Here is a 19,817-nt window from a genome sequence, read left to right as displayed (position 1 = left end):
TCTTGTAAGCAATTTTTGTCAAAATTGAGGATGATTATCATAACTTGTTATTAATGCAAATTTTATAGCCGAAAAATCTTGGCGATTCTTCAAAATTTATGCCCAAAATCGTGATGATTACCACAATTTGTTACTAAAGTAAAAGTAAATCTCGTCAAATACTACATTTTTTTTACAAAAACAATTTATGTTTATACCTTTTTTTAAACGATGTCAAAATTTAAACTATAGGCTATAGCATCCAAAAATTCTAGTTGCACAAATCACCCTAAGAAAATCTTTTGTGCCTTATATTACGTGTTAGTATGGCCACTTGTTCCATGCAGCGTGCAACATCTGTATCGTAGTAGATAAATATATGATAAGTACGCCATGCTGTTCCTTTGACCCCAAAGTGTTTTTTTGATATAAAGAAGATAACAGCAGCTATCCTTGTTGGCACTGACTTCTCACCACGTGTACTACTTTTTTCCACTCGTCATCATTTCTTTCAGCCATCTGTCCTTTTTCTCCCAAATGCTAATGTTCATCTCACTATACAAACTTCACGCTTACAATGATCTAATTTATAAAACAACACTCTAATTTCCATTGCATTTTCCATGTAAAGATATTCTTCAGGTTTTTTTTTCTTTTTGCAAATAGCTTTACTTTTTAGGAAGAATTACGCGACATAAAAAATATTTAAACTATATTTACGATACATAATTATAGTTTCAAAAAATTAAGAAACATAGTTATTTTTTAGGTCTTATAGTAAATATACCAATACACATGCATAACTATATGCGCCTATACAAAATTTTCGCGCGATTTCAATTGATCGATACATTATTTGTTGATACACGCGATTTCATCTATACACAAACTGGAACTACGTTTCGTAATTACGCTCTAAACTAGCTAGTTATGAAATTTTCTCTCTCTTTTTTTTTCTTCATATCTTAAGTTATGAAATTTTCTCTCTCTTTTTTTTTCTTCATATCTTAACTGTTTATCATTAATTTCGACACTAGTTTCCATTAATTTATTTATAAATTCTGCTATAATATTAATATTTATCTTAATACTTATCTTCTAATCAGATTATCTAAAACATAATTGCACTATTTGGACCAATTTAGTCGAATTCCAGTTATATATACTAGATTATTCGTTAAGATAAAAAGAATTAAATACAAAAAAGAAATACTAACACGATGGATATAAATAGTGGTTCCTTCTGCTCTCAAAATCATTCCATCACCTGAAATTTCTCTCGACCCTTCTTGTTCCTGATTCTACTTCCTTCTATACCTTGCACTCTCTTTTCACTTTCTTAATAGCAATAAAACAAACACTATTATCGGATCATGGCTTCTCAAGATCAACTCAAACACAGAAGCACCACCAAAGTACAACAAGATGAACAACAAAATGAACCTCTACAAACAGAACAATACCAAAAAGCTGATAACGATGATACAAAAATGAACAAAACCATCAGATCATCAACAAGAAAACAGATAGCCAAACGAGGCCTTAAGTCATTGGGAATAGCTTTATCCATCCCACTATTATTAACTCTCCTAGACATCTCCTTTTTTGGTTCAAGTTACCAGTATGCAAAAATGGATAAGCCTTTTTGGATCCCACGTTTATGGGCTTTACACTTGGCTTGTTTGGGTTCTGCTTTTCTTATGGGCCTTTCTGCTTGGCTTGTTTGGGCTGAAGGTGGGTTTCATCGACAGCCTATGGCTATGCTTTTGTATTTAAGTCAATTGGGCTTGAGTTTGGCTTGGGATCCAGTGGTGTTCAAGGCTGGAGCTACTAAGGTTGGGTTGGTATTGTGTATGGCTTTGTTTGGAGTGTTGATTGCGTGTGTTAGAGCTTTTAAAAACGTGAATCCTACAGCTGGGAATCTGGTTAAACCTTGCCTTGGATGGGCTGTGCTTTTGAGTCTAGCAAATCTTAAGCTTGTATTCCACTAGGAAACATACAGTCGCTATATGCACTTGTTTTTTTGGGCTGTGATGCTCGTGTACTGTAATTTACATGTATCAGTGTTCTATATTTCACGTCCTAAACTGTATGCACTGTAGAGTTCTTAATTGCATAGGTCCCTTTCTGCCTTGTCACAGTAATTTTTCACATGTTGTCCACTTTTGATTGATGAGTTGCGTTTTTCTGTTTGTATTACCAGATATTTCTATCTTCATAATTCATTTTTTAGTGCTGTCAAGTCAACTGGTGCACACCTCAGCTTATTCTTAATAATTCCAGAGCAATTTAAGAGGTTTTGGATCGATGGGCGAATGAAATTTATCTTAAAGGTTCAAAAAATATAAAAAGCGATAAATGAAGAAAATTTAAGGGGGATTAACGTTTACTATATATACATAAAAAATAATTTTCACCTTGTATATCAGTGTAATTTCGAGGGTTCTGAACCCCCTGGGCTCTTACTAGGTCCGCCACTGGTTTGGATAGGTGCGACAGAAATCACTTTGATGTTTCCGCCTATGGAGAACTCGGGATTCTCAATCCACCCCCCTTTGAGAATGGTGCGACATTTATGCCCTCTCGAGGGGTTTAACCATAGAGGTTCAATTTATTTATAAATCACGGCCAAAAAAAAAAAAAAAAAAAAAAAACGAGTGGCACAAGAACTTGATAATGTTTTGCAGGGCCAGGTGGTATATTCTAGAATAAGTTCTTTGAAACATCTTAACTTGGAAATTAAAACAGATACTCTAATTTTACTAGGAGACAAATGTTTTAAGCATGGTCCTTACCTGGCACACCAAGGACTACAAACTTGTAGAACACATACAATATCATCTTCCGGGTTTCTCTTGAAAATAGAAGAATGCATGAACCCTTTCAACAACAGAGCCAATAGTTTGGAGTTGGGAAAGCCGCTTTAATCAAAATGACTGCCAGCACAACCTTTGTTTTACCTCTAGTAAATGGTTGCTACACACTCATAAACTAGAGAAAATGAAATTTCTTCAAAAAATGGACGGTGTGTTCTCAAGTAAAATCTGCAAAAATGTGCTGATGCATGTCCATACTCGTATCATAAGCCTTCAATTCTTCAACGCAACAAGCTCCTGCCTAAGCACCAAGAACTTTGTAATGGTTAGAACAATAATCAAGACAGGTTACTTTAGTCATCCCCCAAGCGAGAAAATGCCGAGGAGCAATACCATCACAGCACTAAATTAATTTTTAGTCAGTGAGACCGAGTTTCCTCAGTGTCACCGATATCCTTCTGTTCTGGTCAATCTCTTGGCCTTCCCATATTTGAAACCCAGGCTTTCGATTTATCTCATGTTTCCAAAGATAGCGTGCTTCTCCCCACATCAGAATAAGACATCCCGGTGTCAAAAGCACAGGAACTTTTTGTTGTGGATCTTGGGCTTTGCATGTTTCACTCTTGACTCGAGAAAAATGCATCACGCAGGATGACTCTAGAGAAACGATAGCGATTCCATCCTCAAAGCGCATTAGATCAACGTGCGGACAGATTCCCTGCTATACAGCAGTACAACTTCATTACCAGGATATCACTATAATCAGGAAGGCACTTCCCAAATTAAACTATCGATGCAAAATCAACAAAGCTTATCAACCTAAAATACAATGTGATCAAAGCTGCTGACAAAAAAGACATGCTTAAATAAACACTATTTATCGACCTAAAATCCAATGTGGTTGAAGCTGCTACGAAAACGACTCCAGAATTTGCAGTAATATTTGACTCAAAATGAGGAAAAGGGGAAAAGGAAAATCATGAATCGATGTCCAGGATGAAAGAAACTTGAAAAGCAAGTATAAGGAGATTGAAAAAAAATAACATAATTATGCACAATATTATGAGAATGGTATTCCTTATGCCTAAAAACGAAAACCCTTTGGAAAGACTCGAGAGGAACTGATGTTAAGCAGCAAAGCCTAGATGTCAATACCAGCCCGTGTTTATGTACTCCAGCTACACAGTCTATTATCCATTTGCCTGGGAATCGATCAAACTAGTTTGATGTCAAAGACCTCCATCCCCACACTAGACCAAACCATTGTGTTTGATGTCTTTCAGATATATGTCAAGCACATCTTTCAACTTACAAAGACTTCTGTTTGTACAGTCATACAAGAACCATGGCTATAAATGTAATCTAGAAGATTTGACCCTGTGATATGACCCTACTAGACACACTTCACTTGAAGGCTCACATTGAAGACTAAGGCATGGGACTCCAATTCATTCAAGCTAGGAGGATGACCAAAGGAGCATTGAAGACCCATGGAGAGGCATACAAACCCCATAAGAAGGCCTATGAAGTATGGAAAGTAGCTTGGAGAGGAATGAAAGAAGAAGCTACAAGAAAGAAGGCCAACACTTAAAGTGGCTAGAGTCGCAAAGGGACAGAAAAGCAAATGTGGCTAGACGTGCAAAAGAAGGGCCATAGATGCAAATGGTTATAATTGCAAGCTTTGAGGATTGGATGATGGCTATATGTGCAAGAGGAGCCTTTTCGAATTTCAAGCCAACATCCAACTAGCCAAACAAGGCCCTTGCCTCATTAATGGCATTCTTGTAATAACTAGCTTAGCTCTTAAGTCTCTTAGTATAAATATTAGACTTAGTAGGCTTTTGGCCATAGATACCAAAAACAAATTCACTTTTTTTGGAATTTTTGAAGTTGGAGTTGGAGTTGTGTTTGGCCATAGTTTTTGAAATTGTAGTTTTTGGTGAAATATAGTTGTAAAAAAGTGAAAAAAGTGAATTTTTTTTTAAAACAAGTTTTTTGAGTTTTTGGTATTCCGGAATACAACTTCAAGTTGTATTCGGAATATTTATGGCCAAACGCCCAAAAGTGAAAAAAGTGAAAAAAAATTCCGGAAAAAAAGTGAATAATTTTTATGGCCAAACGGCACCTTAGGTTATTTTCATCTTTAGACTTTGTTGATGGATGAAACTCTTATGAGAGATTATTTAGTGATAGTTTTAGTTTAATATAGTTTGTTTGGTTGCATAAATCTAAGTGTGATTCTTAGTTGCAAAGTGAATTGTTTATTTTCCATCGAATTCAATGTTGCTCATTTGTGGATTCATTTGAGTCGTTTGTTGATTCCTGTTTAAACTTTAACTGCAAGCATGCATTTGGTAGACTACACATAGTACTATAAAATCAAAATTCAATTTCCAGGAATTTTACAACAATTACCTAAATTTGTTAAACAAAATTAGGATGCTGATCCTTTTTGTTGGCATCTTATACTGCATCATCTAACTTGATGGTTGTACTAGTTAGACAGTAGCATTCTAGCAGTGTTATTTTACTATGTCAAAACACTTAGCCCTGAAAAAACAGTTCTGTTAAAGGATAAAGTCGCACCTCACCTGGTTGATACATGTTAACTATAAGCTGATCAAATAGGGGTTCCCTCCATAACAGATCTTGTGGAAAAATACAAGCTTCCTTGCCCTTTTCACAGTTTTCCGACTCTGCAACATAATTATCAGAAACAATCACCTCATGGATAGAGCTCGATAGCTCAACCGCCCACCCTGGTAGGTCACCAAACCTCATAGCCTGCAAGATAAGAAAATACATGTGATCAAGTGCATTGATAAGTGACTCTAGGTCGAAAGAGCCAAACAGGGTGACCCCATTAGGAGAAGAAAAAAAATGTAGTTGGTTCAAACACATTTTAAACTTAGTCACTTAATCAAAGGAACATAAATTGTTAACCAAAACCTTCTGTTCTGTCCTTCTTAGAGAGAACTGCAGGACAAACTTTTCATAGATCAAGTAAATGCCAGATGTGCTTTGCAATATGCTCATTCTAAGGCCAATTAACAACAATAGGGTAAAAGGAACGCTAAACTTTTTCCTTTATTAAACTAAAAGAAAATGAGATTACTCTGAAGAACTATTACAAGGAGAACGGAGAGTCTAAAGTTTTTGAATTTCAAAAGAAGGATATTGGTTTGATGCAAGAAATAACCAACGAGTCACCACTTTTACTGATTTGTGCTCCAGAATCTCTCCCTTTTTTTTTTTTTGGGTAAAAGTAAATACTTGAGTGTCCAGCTTTTTGGCTTATATATTTCTTTATCCAAAATCTCTTAGTATTCAAGTCCTTCTTTTGATAAGTCTCCCCAGATTGAATACTTACATACAATTATCAACTGGAGACAAATAAATGTAAAACGCCAAGATTATTCCATTTACTATATTCGGAGAGAAGTGTCATAAGTACCTCCTCTGCCTCAAGTGGCATTCGTAGTTCTCAACTTAAGCTTTAGGGACACTAAATACAAAAGTTCACATTTTGACATAAAAATTACAGCAATCATCTTATTTCAAATGAAACATACAGTGATTTGCTACACAATTCAAGGGCATAAATACGGAAATTAAAGTCAGACAATATATCCTTCAGCCAAATGACACATGAGAAAGTTTTTGAATCACATATGAATCTACAATTCTCAAGTTGATATATACGGAAATAAGAAACAACAAGTTAAAAGGGAATAAGTGTATTATACAAGAAGGGTCTGAAAGTTTGAGGATCCAACAAGACCTGATTGCTTGAAGACTCAGCAAACCATCCTTCTGCAGCCACAATCAAGAAGCAAATATAAAAGCTTTGCCTGATCAAACAAATTTGTCTTACTTCTTTTACTGATAACACAACTGCAGCGCAGTAAATTTACTGGGAAACTATAATAAGGAGCTCCTGGGTGACTGCTTAAATTGTTTTCTCCCAAAAGAATTGAGCTACAATTAAAACATAAAGTTGTTGCAGCTGTTTTAAAACAAAAATTTCAAGCAACATACCATGAAAGGCAGTGGCAGATGTAGCCTATGACCTGTCTATAACAACATTTCACTATAACAACCAAGTTTATTTGGAGCCGATTCTTTATGTTATGTTATATTATATTATATGTTCTCTATAATAACATTTCGCTATAATAGCCAAAAAAAATATCCAGACAAACAATGCCGTTATAGATAGGTTTGACTTTATATGTTTACATAGTTGACAAATACTAATTAACATATACATGCATAGATATAGTTTCTTTAAGATAAGTGTGTGTAAGTGTCTGTATATGTAAGGCCCAAACTATGTCTAGAAGAGTAGGAAATGAATTATTAAAAGTTCTAGATCCTTCTCTGCCTAGGGCGAAGTCATGAACTAGAATCATTATTCAGAATGAGCACTATCTAATCATACGTATACATTTTATACGACATTCTTTCCTATTTAGTTAGTCACGAAAAAAATGACACATTTCTAGGTTTAGTAACAAGTCAACTTTAAATTTACCTATCTTAATAAAATGATTTATAGCCATACAAATTTCTTTGATTATTTTAGACCATCGGTTTCAAAAGTATTTCCTTATTTCTTAAACTTATTGGCTGGTCAAATACCCTCTTATAAAATGGGACAGAGTCACAGAGGCAATAACTAGAGTACATAAATAGGTTCTCAAACTTGGCCTCAACTCCAAAAAAAGTATGCCCTCCAACTTTGAACGTGCACAAGTAGGCACCTCAACTCGTATAAAATTAAACAAGTAAACACAAATGTTGATGTGAAACTGACATGGCACATATATTTTGAAGGTGCCACGTCAGTGCCACATCAGTGTCACGTGAGTATTCGTGTTTACTAGTCCAACTTTATACTGATTGAGGTACTGCTTACGCACAAGACGGCATCTTGATAAGCATGTAAACTGGAAAGCAAGTTCAAGCTGAGGCCAAGTTTGAGGGCCTATATATGTGTTCTGCGTTCTTCATATAAATACACACATAATTTAAACCGAAAATTGAACCACAGGATCCGGCCATCCGCCCTAAATCTACCTTTACAGGAAAAAAAATTACCTTGATGGATTGATGATAACAACATTGATTGTTGATCACTTGATAAAAAGTCTTTGCACAGCCAAAGACCATTAATTTCACTGATTTTTTCCCAACTGTGACTTTCTCCAAACACTGACCCGGATAGGGCTTTTACATTGACCCGATTCTCTGCACAATGAGCATGGAGAAATTGTTGTTGTTCTTCGCCTTCGCTGTCTGATGAATCGCCAAACACTTCCGTTAGAATCGTCTGCAGTTCTTCCATATTGTTCTTAAAATTGAGGCTCTTTCCACTTCAATTTTGCTTTGCACTTTGCATAGTTCTAGTTTCAAGCTTTTCTTTTTCTTTTTTTTTTCTTTTTTCTATTTTTGTGAGGGTTAAAAATCTATCTCCGTTTGGTCATAAATTTTGAAATCAGTTTTTCAAAATATATTTTTAAATATCTGTTTTGTCATAAAATTTTGGAATATTTTGAAAATCAAATCCCAAAATGCGTCAGACCTGTTTTTAGATAAAAATTGGTTTTTTAAAAAAACTTTAAAATTTTCCCCAAACTTTTGTATTTTATTGAAAAGCCCCGATCTAGTTACTAATGATATTATTTTTTCTTGCACCGATGGATCTTTGTAAGAAATTATAATTTGACAAATTATAGTAGTTAGTAATTGTGTTATTAGCGGTATGTTTGTTTGGTACGGTTGAGTATTTTGATAGTTTTAAAATTTATATGTATAAGTCATGTTTCATAGTTTTTTTTTTAAAGTGAAATATGTTTTGAAAAACTATAGCCATACATTTTTAAAATTTGAAAAACTTTAGTCAAATTAAGTTTTTTTTTTTTTTTTTTTTTTTTTGAAATCTATGGCCAAACGTTATCTTAATACTTTGGGAAAACCATCGTCTTGGGTAACAAAATTTGGTTTTTGTAGTACTAACAAGTAATATCGAAGTATATAATTTACTTTCGATTAACTTCTAAACGCTCAACTTATAAATTGTTATAAATCTAACAAAATTTTTAACTTAAAGTACTAAAATACGCCCTCCTGGCTAATTTTTTTATTTTTTTATTTTATGTTTTTACCTCTTTAATTTGAACTAAAATAAGCGGTATTTTACATAATAAGAAAATATTAATTTTACTTTTCAAATGTACTCTTATTTACCCATTCCAAAGAAGTCTTTCTCAATTACAATTTTCTATGAATATATTAGAGATGCAATTTTACTATTTCTGCAAAGACATTTATTGCGCGTATTGCTTTCACACTAAATAAGTACGTTGAATAATATTTTGCTGCTTCCATAATGTAAGTGTAATTACCATACGCCTCAAATCCAGATGCTATTTATATCTATCAACTTAGAAAGATGAAAATTAATTAAGAAACATCTAAGACTAAATAATTTCTTAAAAGAGGTGTGCCAAAAATAAAAACATCTATGACAATATGAATCAGACAAAATAATTCTTTCTCTTAGCATTGAGATTAAAGACGTGTTTTACAATAGGCAATTTGCAGGATTACGCTTCGCTGCCCTCAAATCAGTGGTCTTTAATTTTTGTCCTTCGCTACAAGCCTCTTGGTTCCAGGTTGGAACCCTCGCCCAGTCAGAAACAAAAAATTAAAAATTCGCAAGACAAAAATTGGGATTCGCAGAGCATAAGTTGGTTTTTTTTTTTTTAATTATGTAGGGGATAGGGGAAGAAAATTACAATGTGGGGATTCAAACCTTCACCGACAAGATAAAAGTTCAGGTAGCCAATCAACTGAGCTACTACATCCCTACATAAGTTGGGTTTCAAACTCTGCCTTAAGGCAAAAAAAAATAATTATTTTGCTGAAATTTTGCAAACTCTTGCCTTAAGCCTTAAGTTTGAGCATAAATTAGGCCTTAAGGCAGAGGTTTGCCTTTAGGCCTAATTTTGGATAAAAGTTTGCCTTCAGGCATGAGTTTGGTCCAACTTATACCCTGCGAATCCTAATTTATGACTTGCGATTTTTTTTTTTTCTGAGCCTGAATTTGAACCCAAGACCTTTGGGTGTTAAGCGAAGGGTAAATATTAAAGGCCACCAATTTGAGGGACAAAAATTAAGACCACCCCAAAAGAAGGACAATCCGCGCAAAAATTTCTTTTACAACTATTAAGGGTTTTAATATAGAAAGGGCCCCAAAACTTGAAAGACCAGTTTTGAAAGTATTGGACCCAACAAAGGCACAAAGCCCATATATTGGAATTACATACGTAAGTGCTCATAAGAGTACCACATCGTTATGTAAGTGAGCAAGCGAAAAGCTGGAAGCAGTATAAAATGAGCTCGTGGAATTTCTGGAAAAATCACGCAGCCACGCAGTGAGCACATAGCGAACTATTCTTTCGCCTTTTACTAAAGAATACCGTGTGCGCGCTGCAATTAGTGGCATACGCCAATTTTTGAAGGGATTTTCTTAATTGAAGATCCCACAATTCTAGTTCAAAAAGAATTGCGCTCGCTTATGAAACTCGTAAGTTTTCTTATACACAAGGGAAAAGGTAAACTTACCAATGGGAAGAAAACCTGCGATGTGGTAAAACTGCTACATGAACATGATGTTAGGCGAAGATACTTTTTTCATTATTCCTTGGTACCCTTCAATAAGTGAATGATTCGAAGTTGATTTCAAGGCAAGCAAGGAGTCCTGATTAGAGATGGTCCAAAAAGTTGTATTCAAGGGTAGCATGAAGCCTAAATTAGCTAAGCAGATTTAGATCTTTGAATTATTAACTTTAAGCTTTGGCTAGAAGTTTGATTTTATTAGCTGCTGTGGTATCTTTGTTTACTGGTACTTGGGGCTACATGTCCAAGTTTCCATCTTGTTTTATTCTGTACAACAATTCTCACTTAGCAATAAAACCTTTCTGAAAGTTGATTTTTCTTCCTATTATAACTGAAATTCATTTTGACTTTTTTTGCTCTTATTATGTTCAAGAATTCTCTACCTTTTTGTAGTAAAAGAAAAAACAATTGGCGAAAATTAGTTTTATGTAATATAATTGAAAACAGTTACAAATTTAGACTAGTCTTGTTAGTAACCTAGCGATGACCATATTTTTACCAATCGATAGAACTCAAGAACTCTTTTACTAGCAAATGGAGAACTCAGGTGTTCAACGTGAAAGTTGTGCACCCTTCACCAACTGCGATAGTAGGGGCATGAATAAGTTACCTCCACCTTTAATTAGAGATTTCAAGTTCGAATTTCATGTATGAAAAAGATTTTATTAGGGAGAAATTTCTTATTAAATGAGTCTTACGCACCGTGAATTTGAATCAATTGAAATTTAACTTCAATGGAAGTACCGATTTGACACGGGTGGAAAAATAAAAGTGAAAGTTGTGCACAAGATAAGACAACCTATTCGCAATAAATTTTGCTAGCACAAAATAAATAATTGCAATCATAAAACAAATGTGAGAAAAAATTATTTTATTGATTATTTTGTGAGTACAACTCTGGATGTATTCCTTGATTCGAGGGCCAATGTAGCGTATTTCTCGAATGAAGGATGAACTTTTGTTAATGTGTTGAAACTTTGAAGAACTTTGAGCAGCACTATGGATTGTTCTTGAGGGAAGACGTCTCTCGAACGCTCCTTCTTGTTGAAGACCTTTGGAGAAGACTAATATGGATGTCGTTGCTCTCTTTTGCCTCTAGTCAAGATACTATGCAACTTTCAAGATGTGTTTAAAATGGGATATGTGATCCCCTTATATAAGTGTGAGCTATAGCTTGGAGGTATTTTGGCCTCCAAGTAATTCTAGCGGACCATGGGCTAGAAAGATGTGGGTTGGGCTCGTTTTGTAGAGGCGCAACTTAATGGACTAACCGTATGTAATTTGGATTGGACAATTTGCAGGATTGTCCTTCGCTGGGGGTGCTCTTTAATTTTTATCCCTCAAATTGGTGGTCTTTAATTTTTGCGCTTCGCTAAAAATCCCTTGATTTCGGTTTCGAACCCCGCACAGTCAAATTTTTTTAAAAAAAAATCGCAAGGTAGAATTTGGATTCGCAAGACAGAGTTTTGCCATCAAAACTCTGCCTTAAGGCAGAATTTTGCATAGGCAGAGTTTTGGCCTGAAGGTAAAATTCTACCTCAAAACTCTGTCTTGCAAATCCAAACATCTGCCTTGTGAAAATTCTTTTTTTGTTTTACTGAGCTGAGGTTCGAATCTAGAACCTCGGGGTATTAGGCGAAGGACAAAAATTAAAGACCACCAGTTTGAAGGGCAAAAATTAAAGACCACCCCAAATGAAGGGCAATCCGCGCAAAAAAAAAATTGAATTTCATTCAAATCATGTAATTTTGACTTAAATAATTAATCCGACTTTATTAACCAAAATTTGACTTGGTCAACATGAGCTTAGAACCTAATCCAAATTTTGTATGGGTTAATTCAATCAAAATTTCGATGTCTACACAACCAAATAAAAAAGGCTGATCAATACGTGAACAGCCTCTTAAATTTTTCAGTAATTTTATTTAGACACTCGAACTATGACATATCCAATTGATCGAGCACATGAACACATAGTATAGTATTCTTATTAAACACTTCCGACTCATTCCGAAAAAAGTATTAATCTACACATAATCTTAATCGAACTAAATGGTAGTTTGTGTAGGATATTTTGGAGCATTTTAATAATAAAATAATACATTTGTTTGCTGCCTTTTCATTCCCCACGCCCGGAGGCAGAATGTGGAATGGGGTCTTAAGTTTGGCTTTGACCACATCTGTTAGTGGTAATAATATGTCCATTATTTTGTTTGTAACCTCCTATCATTAATCACCCATATTCATCCATTTGGTCTCGTAACTCACATAACTTCTAAATCATAATTCTCCATTATTTACCTACTTTACTAACTCATTCATATCCTATTCAATTCAAAGATGATATTTCTAGCTATAAATAGTTAGTCATATTTATTTTATGGTGTGTAGAGAAAAATATGAAAGAAATATTGTGTTGTTGTTTGAGAACTATGTTGTAAAGTGAGGTTAGTGTAGCGAAAGAGAAAGTTGAGAGTAAGTCTCAACTAATTCACTACAAAAAAAGAGTAATTTTTTATGTTGAAGGAAGGTATTCTTACGGGCTGTTGTATCCTGAAAGGGACAAGTCAAAGTTATACTGCTAAACCCGTGAAGATTGTACCGCAGTGGGCTTGAATCTCCTTAAAGAGAGCGAGATATTCACGCCTCAGCCTGAAGAATATTTATTACTTTGTTCTTCATTTTGTTTTTTCAACTATAATTTATTGTAATTTGTGGTATGTTCACCAACAGGGGTGGAGCTAGAACATTTGATAAAAGGGTTCAAGAAAAAGGGACTGGATGAAAAAGGGTTGTTACAAAGAATCAAACCCGCAACCATAGGCTCAATAGTAGGCACCTCAACCACTAAGCTAAGTTCTCTATTATGTGAAGGGGATGAAATATTAATATTTATACATGAATTAAAAAATTGACCCCATATATATAGTCCAATTTTCCGACGAAGGGGGTTCGATTGACACCCCTTGCACCCCTGTAGTTCCGCCCCTGTTCACCAACAATTTATATCTCTAAATGAAATTTATTGATAAATTTAGCATTGATGTAGTCAGTCAAAGAAAGAATCTTATCGCTATCCTATCAGCAAGTCACAGTAGGAAACGATCAAAATGAACCCATAACCCTCTAGAAGGAGTGTATTTTGGACCGATGGAAAAGATGGGATCGGAAGGAGATTACAGTAAGTATAAGGAGATGGTGAGCCAGTGGGGCATATATACACCAATCTCGATTACCGTGCCGTGGCATTATAATATTATAGCCATTGTCCAACTTCTTCATCAATCAGTCGAGGTAGTGGGACCGATAGCCATGCACTGATATTATATACTCCGATCCTATACTACTCCCATTCATTGTAATTGTGTGGTTTGGTTGGTTACAGTTACACACAACTTGTAATGCAGGTTTATTTGTACGACAAGTAATAATCAGCAAATTGGGGATCGTACATAATTGACTATTATGTAGAATTTTATATTTCATATCATACGTTAACGTTATACTCTATTCATTCACTTTTATTTGTCAATAATAAATTGTGCATTTTTTTTTTAAAAAAATAATAAATAAAATGCATATTTTATAATAATACCATAACTATTATCATTTCAAAAAAAAAAAAAAGAATTGGAAAACAATACTCATAGTTAATATTAAGTGTAAACATGAAAAAATAATTGTTTTTCTCTTGATATGCTAAAATGAAAGTGTTAGAAATGAAAGTATAAATCAAGACCCAAAAAACAAAATTGCAATCACATTTAAAAAAAAAAAAAAAAGTACTCCATCTATCATCTTTACTCGGTTACTCCCAATAGGCCGCTTCAATATATATATTTTTCATTAGACTATTGTCTCAACAAGTTCGCTCTGTGCGTATCGAATCATCTTTCATTTAACTTTAATACAAATTCTCAATACGATTAGAAAGTGAAGTCTTCAAACTTAGTTGTGCCAAGAGATTGAAAGACCAATTCAAAAGTTGAGTTCCAGTGATTCCCCCATAGTATTGCTGCCTAATTAATTTACTTTTGCTTAATTCCCTGTTAACAATATAAAAATATATAAAACAAAACCTCAACCCAAAGAATCCATGGGCATTGTACCATCAAAATCATTAGAAATAAATGAGACGAACTCGGGTACAGTTGACAACATATATAAACTTTAGGCTACAAACAGAATTCAGTTGCCTAGCCATTTAAACTCGAGAAGTGATACTACAAATAGAATAGAACTTTGGTTTAAAAAATTATAGCCAATGGAATCAATTATAAATCTAAAGAAGCTAAACTGAATCTTACTAAAAGTTAGTACCCCGAATCCGATCCTGTTAATTTTAAATATTTTCAATTGGTAAATAAAATATTGAAAATGAACAGGGAATATGCGTGACACTGTCAAGATGCTGGAACAGCTATCTAATCACGTGAGAATAACGTACTTACTGAAAAAGTGACATGCACCCAAAGGTGTAACTTAATAATAATCAAGTTTTACGTTTAAAAAAAAAAAAATGAAGCCGAAAATATTTAAGGATTTTTTTTCTATCTATTCAAATCTTATGGGTCGTTTGGTAGCTAGTTAGGAGACAAGTTATTCATGTATTAAATTTTGCATAAGTAATGTCATGTTTGGTAGCTTATTAGAAGGTAAATTATTAATATATAATATTACAATGTTTGGTTTGCAGTTTAGAAATCCACATAACTACTACATGCAGAGTTATGAGGAAATCTATGTATTGTTTTATGAATGATAGAAGATAGAATAATTAATACATAAATAACTAAATCCTGCATAAAATAGTACACAAATTCTCTCATAACTAACCACTGCATTACCAATACATGCATAACTCTAATCGGCTGCCAAACGACCCCTTAGTAAATAAAGTTAGCCCTAAAATTAGTCAAAATACGCACAAACACCACAATAAAAAAAATAAAAAATAATAAAAGAAAAGGTAAAACATCCTCAACCCTACTACCCTAGGATGTTTCCATAAGGTAAATTTTCATCGAGTTCTCCGCACACGATTATTACGTGCCGGCTCCGCTATAAAAAGGGTCTTGCTAACTACCTCCCTTTTCGAAGCTTCCCTTGTACCAATTCCATAAAAAGGGGTTACTTCTCTTTATCACTCTCATTCTCATTTTCTGCACCATGGCCGAGGCAGATGTTAGGCCACCTACTGATTCAGTAAGTACACTGCCTCCAACATACTTCTAGTTCTAATTTTTCTGTTTTCTCTAATTGGTACTAGTATTAATGCCTTCTTAATTCTTATGATCATGATATTAGAATCAAACTCATCTCTATTAACTGGTTTTTCTCCCAAATACGTTGAGGTGTAGCATTTGACTGGACAAGGGTGTTAAACACTGTTTTAGTGTGCGCTGAAGCGCTCATGTTATATTGTCCACGCTTCATATCATTGGCGGATCTAGGCATTACACTGTGTCCTAGGGTCAAATTTGTGTTTTATATATATATATATTAAATGTTGAAACCCCTTGACACAAGCCGAAAGCCCAGCTTAGCAACAAAGGCAGGGGCGGATCTAGGAGGGGTGAGGGTGTTCACCTCGGCAAAAAGTTATACTGTATATATAAGTTTATTTTTTTTTTATGTACATATATAGAGGTTGGCTCATGGATTCAAAATTTACCTTGAGCTTTCAAGTTCAAATCTGGGTTCAAATTCTCTTAGAGGACACAGTTTCTCATTTTTTTTAACTTTCAGTACTTATAATCTTTCTTTTAAATCCCGTTGCAAAAATCCCGCCTCCGTCACTACTCCATATATTTAGATGTAAGGTGTTCAATTACCCCATATTGGTTAAAGGAATAAGGTTATTGTCTTTATTTTGAGGTGTTAAATTACCAGGGAAGGAGGCAATCTTTATCTCATGGTTAGCTTGAGTTAAGGCCAGATTCCATTTTCGCAAACACATGTCCTACATGAATCCTTATGAACAAAGGCGATGCTCTAACAACAGAGCTATGTAGAGTAGTATACTTTGTCGATTTTAATTACCTTTTTCCCGGTAAGTTTGTTTCTTAAAAGGAGATATGTTTTATCATGTCAATCTCAACCTATAAGTGAGATTCAGAAGTTTACTTTTTTAACTTTATAGATACCTAATTGTTTATAATTGAAGGTAGCAGAAGATGAGAAGAAACTCAAGTATCTAGATTTCGTTCAAGTTGCAGCGATCTATGTGATTGTTTGCTTCTCAACTTTGTACGAATACGGCAAAGGGAATTCCGGCCCGTTGAAACCTGGTGTCCAGGCCGTAGAAGCCACTGTTAAAACCGTCATCGGACCGGTTTATGAGAAGTTCCACGACGTCCCTTTCGATCTCCTCAAGTTCATCGACCTAAAGGTTCACATTCTTTTCCCAGCACCAATTGATAAATGAGTCCACACCATAAGAAATGTATGTATTAGCTTATTGGCATTTAGAAATTGTTTTCTCCAATGTCTTGAAATCTTAGATCTATCTCTATTGGATGAATATATGCAGAGGCGAATGCACCTTACAAATTGATGTTGAGACTGAGCATTAATCTAAGCGATAATGGTCAAAAACAAAACTAAACTATCATTTATTTGTGAGTTTCACACCCCAATTATCAATTGTTCCCTTTTCCTATCTGAACTATTACCATCTATGTAAACAAAACATACCTAGTTGAGTTTTCAAGTAGGAAAAGGAAACTACTGAAAGTTGGCTTAATCAGCTTTGAGGTGTGTTTTAATACATAGATGGTGATAGTTCAGCTAGGAAAAGAGAACAGATAATTGGGGTGTAAAACTCGCGAAACGTGATAGTTTAGGTGTGTTTTTTACCATTAACTCTAATATAAACGGGAAATTTCACTAGAATGTACTAATAAATATTAAATTCTGAATGCATAAGCAATGAACTCAGTGGCAAGGATTTGAAAGGTTTGAACATGCAGGTTATAGAGTTGATGACAGAAGTTGATCGCCATGTGCCTTCTCTACTAAAGCAAGCATCAAGCCAAGCTCTGGTAATAGCTCACAAGGCACCAGAAATAGCTCGAGATCTCGCCAGCGAGGTACAGTGCGATGGCTTAGTGGACACAGCTAGTAACGTAGCTAAAGCACTCTACACAAAGTACGAACCCACAGCCAAGGAACTATACACAAAATACGAGCCAGTTGTCGAGAAGAACGCGGTTTCAGCATGGCGATCTCTAAACAGGCTTCCTTTGTTCCCTCAAGTGGCTCAGATTTTGGTGCCCACAGCTGCTTATTGGAGCGAAAAATACAATCAAGCTGTGACCTACGCGTCCGAAAATGGCTATGTGGCGGCGTATTATTTTCCGATTATTCCTATCGAGAGGATCGCGAAGGTGTTTGAAGGCACCCCCGCCACTGAGAACGGGCATTCTGTTTCCGCGATTGACAGTACTGTTGCCTCGGCGCAATGACCATGTTGCATTGAGGAAATTTCAGAAGCCACTATAGTTTGGTAGCTAATTATCAACCGTAGCTATAGTTTCAGTAATTACCTTTCGTAGCAAAACTTCAATTGTCATTGGGGATGGGCCCATTGGGCTTAATGGGCCGCAGGGGTTAATAACTTGGATTTTGTTGTCGGTTGAAATTGTTCATCTTTATATCACAAGTCATTTGTCTTAAAGTCCTTAATATTGTACTGTATTTCCTCTGTTTATTAAGCTAGGAGACATGGGCAAGCTCCATAATTTACGTTTTGGGGTTTTACAAAGTATATTATTTATTAATATTCTAAGTCACCTAATTTTAGATTCCGGAACCCATAGTATATCAAGTTTTTAATCAATATTTAGAACGAAATATATAAGAATAAAGAGGTTTTAGGGTGTATATAGCAAACATTCCAAGGCATTAAAGTGTCACGGGTTGAACATCTATCGAGACATTACTCTCATGAGATTTAACACTGAATTTTGCCGACTTATAGACTGCATAGTAAATGATCAAAGGGAACAGTTCAGTAAATAGACACTCTTGGTACGACCATAAAATGTTTTTCCTCTGTTACCTTTAAATGCTAAGGAAATGAGATCTTTTACCTTCTTACAATTTGAATAGAAGAAAATGTCTTTTTCAAATCTCTTATGTGTTTTTTTCAAATCTCTTATGTATAAAAAATGAGATCCATAAAACTAAAATAAGTTGGTAAAGAGCCAAAAAACCAATTCTCCCTGCTGAATGTTGAGGAAATGTTTGGTTTGGCATAAGTTTGATAAAATAAAGTAACACAGAGAGTTAGTTGCTATCTTTATAAGTAGCGAAGAATAAACATAAATTTTCATGTAGTAGGAGCAAGTGTATGAAGAAGCAGCAAGAACATAAAAATGACTATCATGGTGGTTAGTTGTTTCTCCCATTTTGCGTAAAATATACAAATAGCTAATGCTATTTACTACTAGAAAATGATTAATTGCTTGTGTGAATATCTAGACTAGAAAGTTGTCAATTTTTCTCTTATAGTAGAGCAAGGTAAAAGAAAAGTTTGTTTTGTGAGTTTTAAGTTTTATGCTTTAATGATATAAAACTTTTTACACCATCCAGCCACTTATAAGATTAACCGCAAATACATATCACGATAAGCACTACTTAATTACTTGGTAAAAGTGATAAAAACCTATTATAACGTGTTAAAATACACTGATAATGTAAAACATATTACTTAAGTCCTATTTTTTGCACGCTTTTATTTGAAAGGAAAAGGGAAATCTAAACATTTTTGGAATAGTTTGTACAGAGTTCTAAATGCTTTCCAAAGTTCATGCTTTATAAAAGCAGAAAAAGGTCGACCGGTTAACCTTTTCTCCCACCTCCTTGTCCTTTATGCAACACACCCTAAACACCTTTTGAGAAATGAATAAATAAATTGGCATTATGTCCAAACACAAAACTGAAAGTCAGCCACTGCCAAAAATGTCATAGAGCAAGGAGTCAAATAAATCTCATAGACATCTTTAGCTCTTATGCAGAATAGTCATGTAAGAGTAGGGCAGATCAACTCATTAGCTGCTTGCTTAGTGATATTCTTCTTGTTTGGAATTTTTTGCACCCAAAAAAGAAAATCAACTTAGCTTTTCAAATCTTTTCTTTTAGAAATAAACAGGCCAAACAAACAGTCGTTCCAAAAACCCAAAAAATTGAATTTGCAGACTCGGTTACGGAAATTTTTCAAACATATGCTTCTATGACACAATCCATTTAACATGTACTCTCCCAAGAATAAGTCATAAATCTGCAAGACTTTAGTATGTGACAAGGATGGCAGACCTAACCAAGTTCTCCTGAAAC

The 19,817-nt window shown here is 34.6% G+C and overlaps 3 protein-coding genes, 1 long non-coding RNA gene and 1 other non-coding gene across 7 annotated transcripts; 4 read left to right on the top strand and 1 right to left on the bottom strand.

Annotated features, from left to right (window-relative positions):
* The first annotated feature begins 1,215 nt into the window (after positions 1-1,215).
* LOC132048210 (translocator protein homolog) lies at positions 1,216-2,241 on the top strand. The gene has a single exon (XM_059439123.1). It carries the CDS (start codon positions 1,353-1,355, stop codon positions 1,968-1,970), a length of 618 nt encoding a protein of 205 aa, XP_059295106.1. The 5' UTR covers positions 1,216-1,352; the 3' UTR covers positions 1,971-2,241.
* A 435-nt stretch (positions 2,242-2,676) lies between these two features.
* On the bottom strand, positions 2,677-8,465 carry LOC132048188 (uncharacterized). 3 transcript variants are annotated; one of them, XM_059439108.1, is made up of 5 exons: positions 7,896-8,441; positions 6,577-6,608; positions 5,382-5,579; positions 3,189-3,513; positions 2,677-3,096 (listed from the first exon to the last, which is right to left on the bottom strand). In XM_059439108.1, exons 1-4 carry the CDS (start codon positions 8,140-8,142, stop codon positions 3,211-3,213), a joined length of 780 nt encoding a protein of 259 aa, XP_059295091.1. In that variant the 5' UTR covers positions 8,143-8,441; the 3' UTR covers positions 2,677-3,096; positions 3,189-3,210. The 3 variants fall into 3 exon arrangements, with proteins under 3 accessions (XP_059295091.1, XP_059295095.1, XP_059295083.1); XM_059439112.1 differs by having other exon boundaries at positions 2,677-3,513; positions 6,577-6,646; positions 8,015-8,465; XM_059439100.1 differs by having other exon boundaries at positions 2,677-3,513; positions 7,896-8,428.
* Positions 8,466-10,225: 1,760 nt separating this feature from the next.
* Positions 10,226-10,342, top strand: LOC132031475 (U5 spliceosomal RNA). The gene has a single exon (XR_009408280.1). It is a non-coding gene; the product is annotated as a U5 spliceosomal RNA (small nuclear RNA).
* A 5,185-nt stretch (positions 10,343-15,527) lies between these two features.
* On the top strand, positions 15,528-18,156 carry LOC132048172 (stress-related protein). Its single transcript, XM_059439085.1, has 3 exons — positions 15,528-15,683; positions 16,645-16,869; positions 17,450-18,156. The coding sequence occupies exons 1-3, from the start codon at positions 15,648-15,650 to the stop codon at positions 17,942-17,944; spliced, it is 756 nt and encodes a 251-aa protein (XP_059295068.1). The 5' UTR covers positions 15,528-15,647; the 3' UTR covers positions 17,945-18,156.
* Positions 15,690-16,219, top strand: LOC132048182 (uncharacterized). Its single transcript, XR_009412926.1, has 2 exons — positions 15,690-15,962; positions 16,037-16,219. It is a non-coding gene; the product is annotated as an uncharacterized LOC132048182 (long non-coding RNA).
* Positions 18,157-19,817: the final 1,661 nt, after the last annotated feature.

Source organism: Lycium ferocissimum, chromosome 1, assembly GCF_029784015.1.
Source record: "Lycium ferocissimum isolate CSIRO_LF1 chromosome 1, AGI_CSIRO_Lferr_CH_V1, whole genome shotgun sequence".
Taxonomy (NCBI): domain Eukaryota; kingdom Viridiplantae; phylum Streptophyta; class Magnoliopsida; order Solanales; family Solanaceae; genus Lycium; species Lycium ferocissimum.
The sequence above is the reverse complement of the archived record's forward strand: the minus strand, read 5'-3'. Positions and strand labels throughout refer to the sequence as shown.